Source organism: Xenopus laevis, chromosome 7S (genome assembly GCF_017654675.1).
Source record: "Xenopus laevis strain J_2021 chromosome 7S, Xenopus_laevis_v10.1, whole genome shotgun sequence".
NCBI classification, from domain to species: domain Eukaryota; kingdom Metazoa; phylum Chordata; class Amphibia; order Anura; family Pipidae; genus Xenopus; species Xenopus laevis.
In genome coordinates, this window is record NC_054384.1 from 62,942,211 (window position 1) to 62,954,323 (window position 12,113).

Sequence of the window (12,113 nt, forward strand, 5' to 3'; positions counted from 1 at the left end):
GGAATCAAATAATATCCATGATGTATATTATGTATACAATTGGACAGCAGGCTCTGGATTCTTTCTTTGAATTTTGACTGCTTCCATCAAAATAACAACGTATTATCTCAGTAAAGAATCAAATGATGTTTTGCAAATGTTTGGCCACTTTTTGAGTTGCTTACAGAACACAGAGCAGTTTGGTTGAGTGAATTACTCAATATGGGAGTTTCTTAGGTAACAACATGACTGTTGTGCAAAATATTATCTGCTCTGTCTGGGCTGAAAATATTCTCAGTGCCATCATTTAGCATCTAGGAGCAGAGCTGCTTCTGCCAGGCAAGAACTTTGTCTCAGGTGGCAGTGAGCAGCTAGTTACCAGGAGGTTGCAAAAAGTCACCTTTGGTTACTTTAAGAGCCACATTTCCATTTTTTTAAATGGAAATTCAGCTCTGCTAGAGCAGAAAGTCCAGTAGCACTAGGCAGTATCTGCATGGCACAGGAAAGCCTATATTTACTGACTGCCAATGGCAGGCTTTATGCACAGGACAGCCTTGTGACAAGTGCTGCACCTTGCAACTTATTTTTAACCAGGCATTATGACATTATAGCATTATAGATGTGAATATGGATTTGCATCAGGTGCAAAAGTATATAGACCTTCAAAAGTTGCATTTCTTTTTTATTATGTAATTATTTGCTTAACTAATTTCATATAATGTCAGTTTGTGAAATATTTAATTTCTTTGCTTCTCCTTTTTTTTTACACATCGTAGAAATATCCCCCTTTATAATAGCAAATTATATTTTATAATTTTCCTTAAAAACTTCCGCAGTTTTCACAATACTGACACTATAGCAACTAAATTTTAGAATGATTGCCCCAAATATTGCCTGTTTCTATATTTTGTTACTCAAAATTCAAACTACATTCACCCCAATAGAAACCACTGCATGTAGCTGCTGCGCCATGGCCCTTTGAAGATGTGTTTGCCTTCCAGCAGACTGGATACAATACAAAAAAAGTGTGTCTATTTTCTAAAATATTTTTTTTTTGCCTAAAGCTTTCCCCTTCCCTTGATGTAAAGAATTATGTTTCTTATTTTCCATATAATATATGTCTATTGGACTGAAACAGAAATCAATGTGGCTCATTTATCAACACTGGACAAATTTGCCCATGGGCAGTTACCTATAGCAACCAATCAGTGATTTGCTTTTAAAGCCAGCTGCAAGAAGAACAATGAATCCAGCAATCTGATTGGTTGTCATTGGTTACTGCCCATGGGCAAATTTGCCTAGTGTTGATAAATGACCACCAATGTTTTTCAATTTATAGGTAAATGGCAAGAAAAACATTTTTCCCTAGTGGCAGAACAGGAAACATGTTTTATTGGACTTTATAATGCATCAATTGCAATTATGGAATACATATTTTTTAATGAAGTAAAACTGTTTTGTTATTTACATTTTTAGGTCTCTACCGGTTTGCAAGTGAAGATACTATAATAAAGCACAGGTAAATTTATAAATGTTATATATTCATCCCTTGATGAACTCCTAGGGATTATTCTACAAGAAGCGGGGAAATGGATTGTTGCAGCTAACCACAGCAATGTCAGCTTGGCCAAAAACAAGTGTAAATGTCCCTTTAAGGAAACATTTACTTTATTTTACAGTAAAAGGTTTCAGCTGTGCTAAAGGTCACATTTTCCCTTAAGATATAAATAGGCAGATCTTGAAGAAATGATCACATGCATGATCAATAATATTATATATGTTTGTCACCTGAGGTTTTCCCCAATGGTATAACAGGACTAGTATGAGCAGTATAAATGCTTGTTTTATGTTTAATTATTAACTAAATACCTGCCATCAACCCATCCCATAGTGAGAGGTAAGAGAAAATTGAAATAGTTCCCTCAGGGTAAGGTATGCGTGCTGTAAAATAATGATTCTTCAGTAGGAAACCCATTTTATAAAAAAAAACATAACTTTAATCAGCAGATTGGCTTTGGCTTTAAGAAATGGGTTTGTTTTTATAACTCAGAGATTGTATTATGTAAAAAGGTTTGCTCATCAGATTCAAATTATTAAATTACACTATATAGCCAAAAGTATGTGAACACCCCTTCTAAGTGTTGGAACTAGCTATTTAATCCAAACCATAATGAAAAGTGCATCAACAGAATTAGCCATGCCTCCAATTCCTGTCACCCATATTGACTAGAAATGACCCAGGGTTTGGAGAGATAATGCCACAAATTGCTTCACATAGTTAACAAATACAACCATCTATAACTAAGAGGCTTATTTATCAGAAATGGTGTAGTTTTTAGAGGTTTTCTCCACCACGAGTAGACTTACATTTAAAAAAAAAACATGAATGTCTATTTATTTGTTCAAAAATCCCAATAAAAATAGCAAAAATGAATAAAAATGTGGAATGAATCCGAATAAGAAAACAAAAACCTCAAAATTCTTATTTACTCCAAATTTTTCATGCTTTTGCAACTCCCATTGACTTCTACTTGACCTTGACAGCATTTTGATGGCAAACTTTTGCATTAGAGGTTTTCATGGTTTTTGCTCTTACTATAACAACACTTAGGGGCCCATTTACTTAGCTTGAGTGAAGGAATAGAGGGAAAAAAACTTCGAATTTCGGATGTTTTTTTTTGGCTACTTCCAACATCGAATGGGCTACTTCAACTACGACTTCGACTTCGAAACGAACGATTCAAACTAAAAATCGTTCGACTATTCAACCATTCGATAGTCGAAGTACTGTCTCTTTAAGAAAAAACTTCGACCCCCTAGTTCGCCACCTAAAAGCTACCAAGGTCAATGTTAGCCTATGGGGAAGGTCCCCATAGGCTTCCTAAGCATTTTTTGGTCAAACAAAAATTGTTCGATCGATGGATTAAAATCCTTCGAATCGAACGATTCGATCGAACGAATTGTGCTAAATCCTTCGACTTCGATATTCGAAGTCGAAGGATTTAACTTCGACAGTCGAATATCGAGGGTTAATTAACCCTCGATATTCGACCCTAAGTAAATCTGCCCCTTAATATAATAACGAAAATGTCTGTTTTAAAGCCAAAGTCATTCTTCACATGCAAGATTTTTAGCACTAGGAAGTTCAAATCATGAAAAAATATGAATGTTAATAAATCAGCCCTTTGCTCTAAACTCTTTGTACAACAAACATTAACCTTAGCAAAACAATGCCGACATATCATCCAAGAGGATTGATGCTGATCCAGAGCCTAAAGCCTGGTTCCTGCCTTCTTTCTCACGTCACCCATCTGAGGCTGACCACCTTTCCCAGGACCCCAAACCTACCCAAGCCTCCCCTTTTTCCAAAACCTGGGAATCCCACCACCCAATAACAGCCACTGGGGGGAGGGGTCTGGGTCATTGACCAGACATGCTTCCCTATGTCACTATTCGAAGTCGAAGGATTTAACTTCGACAGTCGAATATCGATGGTTAATTAACCCTCGATATTCGACCCTAAGTAAATCTGCCCCTTAATATAATAGCGAAAATGTCTGTTTTAAAGCCAAAGTCATTCTTCACATGCAAGATTTTTAGCACTAGGAAGTTCAAATCATGAAAAAATATGAATATAAATAAATCAGCCCTTTGCTCTATACTGTTTGTACAACAAACATTAACCTTAGCAAAACAATGCCGACATATCATCCAAGAGGATTGATGCTGATCCAGAGCCTAAAGCCTGGTTCCTGCCTTCTTTCTCACATCCCCATCTGAGGCTGACCACCTTTCCCAGGACCCCAAACCTACCCAAGCCTCCCCTTTTTCCAAAACCTGGGAATCCCACCACCCAATAACGGCCACTGGGGGGAGGGGTCTGGGTCATTGACCAGACTTGCTTCCCTATGTCACTATGGGCATTTGGGTGCCATTTCTATCATAGGTGCCACTACACCATGCAATGATGTTCTTGAGAATTCTGTTTTTCCTACTCTACGGCAAAGTTTGTGCAAGATCATTTCTTTTATCAACACAATAATAACCTCACAAAGTGAGGCCATACAGAATTGGTTTGTAAAGATGGGACTGGAAGAACTTAACAGTCTGCACACATCAGTGCTCAACCTCTTGTGTATGAATGGAAGCGAATTATTAACATTTTGAGAAAAATGTCCTATAGATGATTATTAACACAGAGGTTTTAAAATAAGATGTTGGACATGCAGGTGTAAACATACTTTTGGCCATGTAGGATACCTCTTACATTTGGTAGCCTAAACAGCACAAGTATAAGTAATTGTTAAAGATATAAATGGAAGGAGAATTTCTTCCTTTAAAAGGACAAACCAATGAAAGCATTGTGTGAAAGGGACCGTTTCTAGATGGCTAGTATTGATACACCCTACTCTGTAATAAGGCATCATCAATCTATTTTCTCTGCCCATTTCTTAGCAACACAAACGGTTTGTTCTTTAGATAATATTTTTATCACTTTGTGTGTAATCTGTATAGAGTAAGGACATAATCTTGCCAAAAATGAATTAGCTTGTAACATTATATCATAGACTGTAAATAGTAATAAATTGAATGTGCATTTTATGGGGAAGCAACAAATACAAATGAAGCAGTGGGATTGGATTGTGTCAACGCTATTTAACTGCTATAAAATTGTTTTATCTCAGCTATTCCTCACCTTGATAAGGCTCATTTGAGTTTGTCCTTCACAGGGGATATACATTTTAATTTTAGGCGATAAACTGCAAGCTCCCTCCTTCAAATATATTGTCTAAGCAGCTACAAATCAATCAAACAAAATTCACATAAAATATTTGGCACTGGCTTATGGCAACAAAATATACAAGCACTTTATAGAGATTATTTCTGCATGTCCAGCATCTAACTTGTATTTCTTAGCAAACATATCACAAAAAAAAAGTTACTTAAGTTAAAATTGGGAACATGATTGGAAAAGTAAGGAGTATGTGCTCTTGGCTGAGGCTTGGGGTGCTTTAGCATGTTGATGCATGACCCTGATTCCAATGCTGGTGATACCTGCCCTCTTGTTTGCTCTCCTATATCCCTACCCCACAGGGGTAGGATATAGGACAGCAAAAGCACTATCCATATATTACTGCAACCTCCTTTTCTAATATAGAAGTATAGAAACTGATATCTATGTATACTTGGTTGCATATAGCTATTTTTGCATTTAAAACATTCTTGTCTGATCATTTGTTTTTTGAGTAAAAACATTATCTTAACAAATAGAAAACTTTATTTATTTACTTTTAATCAGTCTGACAATTTATATTTTTTCTGAATACTTTTCTTATTTAGGCAATGTGTATAAAATGTCTCAAATCATTTTTGCATTTCAAGTAATCTTTTTTTTTCCCTAGTGCAGTTTTACTATGTACTAGAATTACAGTCCACTGTACTATACAAGGTTTTACAAAATTTATGGCAGCTGCTTTGAATATAAGTGCAGAAACCTGTGCTTCTTTTATCAAACAGGATGGACATTAGTGATTCCCCATGGCTTTCACACACATGGAAATCCGCCTCCTGCTCCCGAAACTACAGCAGCACAATCAGTATGAACAGCCAATTACTGTGGTCTGAAACCAAAGACACATCAGATTTCAATAAATCAAGTAAGTTCAAATATCCCAAAGATTAGGGATGGGCAAATTTGACCCGTTTCGTTTTGCAAAGATAATCATCAGTAATGTTTGTCCTCGGCAAGTAATTATCAGCTGTTAATTAAATTCTTTTAAATTTGGGCGTGTGTTATATTTTCAATTATATAGTGTCACTTGTAAATGATATGCAATATTTCAATAAAGTAATAGTACAAAGGAACAAACATTGCATAAAGACATATGCAGGTATAAATATTACACATATTAAGGGGGTTATTTAATATATTAGTCTTGAGTCAGAATTTATCTCAATATTTTCTGCTACAAACTTCAATCAGATCTGCTCGGGTCTTTTGCGCTATATTTATTTGGGGGGAAAAAATAGATTTTCCTGTTTTTTTCTGATTTTTCACCTGAAAACTCAGATTTTTGTCTGAAAACTCAGAAATCTTCAGGTATTGCACGAAACCCAGCACACATCAGAAAATCATTTGGACTTCTCCCATTGACTTATATGCAACCTTGACAGGTTTGAGATGGATTTTTTGATTCAGACTTTTCCATCCTCAGGGTTTAGCAAATAACCCCCTAAAAGCATTAAATACATGTTAAGTGGCACAGGAGAAAGGAGGCCCCTAACCTGTAAAATTTACAATCCAAAACTTTTTTTGCACACTCACTTACAAAACAAGCATTAACAGATGATAAGTGGATCATCTTGGATAAATCTACACTACAAGGAGCAACAACCATTTATAAAAATAGTTTTTCCTTATGTATTTGTCCTTTATAACTATTTAGTAAATAATATATAATGAGATTGCTGCTATGAGACCTTGATTCCATAACATGTTTACTACTATAGTTTTTGCCTTGATTTATGTGATACAGGTATGGAACCTATTTTCCAAAATGTTTGGGACCTGTAGTTTTCCAGATAGCAGATCTTTCTGTAATTTGAATCTTCATAAGTCTACTAGAAAATCATGTAAACATTAAATAATCCCAATAGAGGTTGGTTCTGTTTATTATTACAGAGAAAAAGGAAATTATTTTTAAAAATTTGTATTATTTTGTTAAAATGGAGTGTATGGGAGATGCTTCAATTGAAGTAGACTCTCGCACACCCGTTGTGCAGCTATAAAGATTAGCTCGGTGCTCAATGGATGGAGGATACGGTAACCTCCCGGTAACTGGAACAAGAAAAGAACACACTGGCACACGAGGCTTGTATCTGCAGGGCGAACCCTTGCAAAAGTTTTTACTGCGGTGGTGCAACGACAAAGGGGCGGAGCCCTGAAACGTTGCACCACCGCAGTAAAAACTTTTGCAAGGGTTCGCCCTGCAGATACAAGCCTCGTGTGCCAGTGTGTTCTTTTCGTGTATGGGAGATGGCCTTTCTGTAATTCAGCGCTTTGTGAATAAAGGGTTTCCCCGATAATGGATCCCATACCTGTATTGAAAAAAACATCTGTTGAATTTTAGGATATGCAGCCAATTGGGCCATAGGACAGTTAGTTGAAAATTGTACATGTGAGCCACACTATGATGGTCACATTGCATGAATTGGCCAGTCAGTTGGATCCCTAGCCTTGATATGATGCAACATACTTTTTTTTCCCCTCTTACTTTAGCCTTCTTTTCCTTTCTAAAGAGGCAATTGTTACTTTTGTTGTTCTGTAATTCTCATTAAAATTATCTAGTAGTATAACTCGATATTTATTAAATAAATAGGGTACTTTCTCATAATACCTTGGCAAAACTATAATTTACCTGCATGGGGACTCAAACCAACGCAATTAATTCAAGAAACCATATATATATATATATATATATATATATATATATATATATATATATTTATTATTTTTCATAATAATAATAATAGCACATATTTTTAGAGCACCGACATATTCTGCAGCTCTATAAAATAAATATGTTTTTACTAAGAACATAAAGAATGCCATACATAACAACCAATAATCAATACAGAAGGTGAGGAATAGAGCCTTATTTCCACAGAGTTAGAACATTAACCTCTGCCTGCAATAAACTAAAGGCACATTCGTAAATACAGTTCACACATTTTGTCATGTTATGAGGGTTTAGGGCAGGGGTCAGCAACCTTTTCTTTCAAAAGAGCCGTTTTGCCCCCAATTCCACTATTGAAAAATAGTCTGAAGCCGAAAAACATAATACAGCTTATAAACTTTTAAAAGTTTTAACCTTTTCTTAATTTTAACTGTTATCGAACGATTCAAAGGATTTTAATCCATCGATCGAAGGCTTTTCCTTTGATCAGAAAAATCTTAGAAAACTTATGGGTAAGGTCCCCATAGGCTAACATTGTAGCTTGGTAGGTTTAAAGTGGCGAAGTAGGTAGTCAAGTTTTTTTTTTAAAGAGACAGTGCTTCGACTATCGAATAGTCGAACGATTTTTACTTCGAATCGAAGGTCGAAGTAGCCTATTCGATGGTCGAAGTACCCAAAAAAAACTCAAAAACAAAATTCTAAGTTTTTTTACTTCGAATCCTTCACTCGAGCTTAGTAAATGTGCCCCTAGGGGTTTGTTTGTGTGCAGTACTCTTTTGTCACTGTTGGTGACCAAAACATCAGACTTGTTTTATATACTGTATAGGCACACATATATGTATATATTACACATCGATCAGGGGCTGATCTTTTCTGTTGCACCCAAATTAATAATTTACTTTGTAAGTCTACTACATAGATTATTTAATGAATACTTTAATACAGCATAGCTGATAAAGCATAGTTGTATACTATATCTATGAATACACTTAGGGGGTCTATTTCTGAAGCCTCCAATACTGCTAAAAATCTGAATCCAAAAATACTCCAGATAAAACCTGTCAAAGTCATATAGAAGTTAATGGCAGATGGTACCTTTAACAACTGGAAGATGTTTTTTTGCCTTCATGATTCTCAATAGTTACGGGCTGTTTGGCGCTGGTTTTCGGTAAAAAATTATATAAATTTTAGTTTCTCTGGTGACAATTTGAGAAAGTCGAGTTTACCGGGCAGCAATTCAAAAAAGTTGCAAGATTTAAATTGTTGCACGATTTTTTTTAAACTTTTCCTACACTGACAGTTTTTGACTATTGTTTGTAAATTAAGCCCCTTATCTTTGGACCAAGATACTTTTCCTTTAAAGAGCTAAGTCCAGGGCCGGAACTAGGGGTAGGCAGAGTAGGCACGTGCCTAGGGCGCAAAGCTGGGGGGGCGCCAGGCACGCGCCTCCTCTGTCACCTACCCCCAGTCCAGTGCCCGACTCTTTGCGGTTTTTATGGATACCTGCGCTTCTGCGCATGCGCGCAATTACATTTCTCTCCGCAAGTGCACATTCGTACTAATTCGCGCATGCGCAGAAGAGCGAAAGAAGAAAAACCACCGCTTCTTGCGCATGCGCACGCGAGCGCCACATTGCGCATGCGCACTTGTGCTAAACCGGCGCTGCGTCCGCCGGCTTGCCTTGGGCGCCTGTGCGGCGCGGCCCTGGCTAAGACTGTCTTTGAATTCTGGGCTTATGTGTCTGTAATGTCTTTTATTGACCATAATAAAACAACCATATAATAGAGTGTATTTTTAGATGTTCTAAAAAACAGCAGATAAAGATGGATCCTCATGTAAGTCAGCACAGAGTCTCTCAGGGGATAAACAGTGGAGCTATTTGATGAGATATATTGGGGAATACTGGCAGGCAGGTGTTGCACATAATTTTCATGCCTGGGTTCCCATTTTATCTACTTAATGAACCCTAAAGCATCAGTGTTTAAACATAAATATGTCTAATAGTCTTCAGTCAGTAACCCAAATGTAAATGAACCATAAAACTATAATTAAATTAAAGAATATAACATTTGATAAATTGAAAAATATTAAGGTGCTATGAAGCCTGTAAACAGTTGCAACATCATGATATAAATATGCAGTTTTTCATGTAGTGGTCAAGCATCATTTAACTTAACATGTATATGCAGATGGCAATTACCATTTACATTGCACATAATGATTATGAGATGAGATGTTTGACTTGGGTATTTTTTCCCAGAATGATTTCAAGAAACATCTCAATGTCACACAATCAACTATGTGTGCATGTGGTGCCACATGTACAAATTCAGCCAAATTAAATCTTTTTGGTGCCTGAAGATCACTGACTTGGAATAGTTTCTTGCAATTTTATGACAATGATCTATTTTTAATTCAGTGAATGCAAAAGAAACCAGCATTATACATTTTCAAACCTGAAAAATTATCAATAAGTATAATAAAAGTTGAAAAGAATTATATTAAAACGATCAATCACAATTAGGAATACAAATTTAGCTTGCAATTAAATGCTTTGTTTGATGGATACCATATTGCAAACTTTTCTAGTAAGATGTTTTAGTAATAGCATTGATGCAATTTATAAAATGTGCACAAAATAAATATTAAATAACCATGTGCTTCAGAGAAATGTCTGCTTTATGCACAATTTTCTATTGAAGGGACAGTATACCCAGTATATGAGTTATTAAGTAATAGGGCTTGCGCTAATCATAATTTTTGGCAATTCACAGTGCACAGATAACCCCACTAAATAATTGACCCCTGCTAACAAAATAGTTACAAAGGGTGAAGGGATTTGTATACTGCTAATTTACATGGAGTGGTTTCAGTTTCCCTGTTTGCCCTGTTTAGCTCAAGAATCAACAAAAACATAACTTTTCTTTATTAAGAAAATAGTCAAATAGTATATGCAGCACAAACCTTATTCATTAAACTCTGCTAAGCAAGGGAGTATACTGATCTTTATATGATCTGATACAGTTCACAACTACTTCACTCCAAAAGACTTGCCTTTTTGAATGATGTTTGAAGGACAGCTTTAAACCTGCATGTTGAGAAAGTTGAATTTCATGGTGCTGCTCTTGTACAGAAGAGGGAAATAATATTAGGAAGAAAAGACAGATGCATCTTTTCACAGTACTCTGTGTGCTGAACTGTGCGTTGTTTGCCTTGTGTTAGGATTTGGCATGTGGTAGAATAAGTGGGCAGAATATTAGGAGGGACTGTGAACAATCCAGGGTTTATTGATAGCAGTGACTAATTCAGAGGAAAGATGAGAAGTCCACAAGTTTTCATAAAATTCCAAATAGAAAATATTTTCCCTTTCTAAAAAAAAAGTAGAAAAGTATCTCTTACCCCACCACAACTGCATCTGCATCCCATTAGACATTAGAACGTAGATTCTTTGCTTTTTCACTTTTAAAAAGATAATTTACACCCACACAAAACAAAGACACCTTTTAATATGGCCTGGGTACTATGCCATTATACTGTACCACATTGTTACACCACATTTTTGTAGCCTCATTCAGCCAAATACATTTGGATGCTTATCAGGTGTATATAAAAGTCTCAATACATATGTCACCAAGTAGTGAGCATACTTAGTAATGTCGATATGTGCCCACTAGTGATGTGCGGGCCGACCCGCGGGTCGGGTGGGTTCGGGCCGACCCCTGGACGGGCAGTGCGGGGGCGGGTCTATAAATAAAGGGGAGCAACGGGTGCGGGTAGGGAGCGGACGGGTTAGGTTCGGGTGTGGGTCGAGAAATTCTCGACCTGCACATCACTAGTGCCCACTGTTTCATAATAACATAGTAATACAGTAAGTTAGGTTAAAAAAGACATGTCCATCAAGTTCAAACTCGATGGACATGTCTTAACTAGCTTGATGGACATGTCTTAACTAGCTGCCTAACAGCTAGTTAAACTAGAGGAAGGAATAAAAAAAGCTGTCCATTCCCTTTTTAAAGGAGATGGAAAGGCTTTGTGCACTTGGGGGTGCCAAATGTTAGGCATCCCCAAGTGATTGTATTGACTTACCTGAAACCCCAGGCCGGGGCTCCTATCAGCAGAAAACTGCACCAGTCCGGGGTTATACCAGCAAGCACCACGGAGTGATCCTCTTCCGTCTTCCTCTTTCTTCGCGCGGTTGCACATGCGCAGTAGAACGAAAAGTCTGCTATTTCATTCAAAAGTGCATGAGTTTGCCCCAGGAAATTTAAAGAAAGAAGAAGCCAGAAGAGGATCGCTACGTGGTGCTCACTGGTATAACCCCAGGCCGGTGCAGTTTTCTGCTGATAGGAGCACTGGCCCAAGGTTTCAGGTAAGTCAATACAATCACTTTGGGGTGCCTAACATTTGGCACCCCAAGTGCACCAAGCCTTTCCTTCTCCTTTAAAACTACTGTATCTAATATATCAGCCAGTACAACTGATTCAGGGAGAGAACTCCACATCTTCACAGCTTTTACTGTAAAACACTCTTCCCGAATATTTACCTTCTTTCTTCTAATCGGAATGGGTGTCCACAGGTCAGCTGGAAGGAACTACTGGTAAATAAAGCATTGGAGAGATTATTATATGATCCCCATATATATTTATAAATAGTTATTCTTTCACCCTTCAAGCACCT

The 12,113-nt window shown here is 36.9% G+C and overlaps 1 protein-coding gene across 3 annotated transcripts in view; it reads left to right on the plus strand.

Moving 5' to 3' along the window:
• The window catches only part of robo4.S (roundabout guidance receptor 4 S homeolog), a 127,098-nt gene that overhangs the window by 63,870 nt on the left and 51,115 nt on the right, over positions 1-12,113 (plus strand). For all 3 annotated transcript variants that reach the window (XM_018241665.2, XM_018241666.2, XM_018241667.2), the window contains exons 12-13: positions 1,456-1,498; positions 5,497-5,636. In XM_018241665.2, the coding sequence (XP_018097154.1) occupies positions 1,456-1,498; positions 5,497-5,636 (183 nt within the window). The remainder of the gene's footprint in view (positions 1-1,455; positions 1,499-5,496; positions 5,637-12,113) is intronic.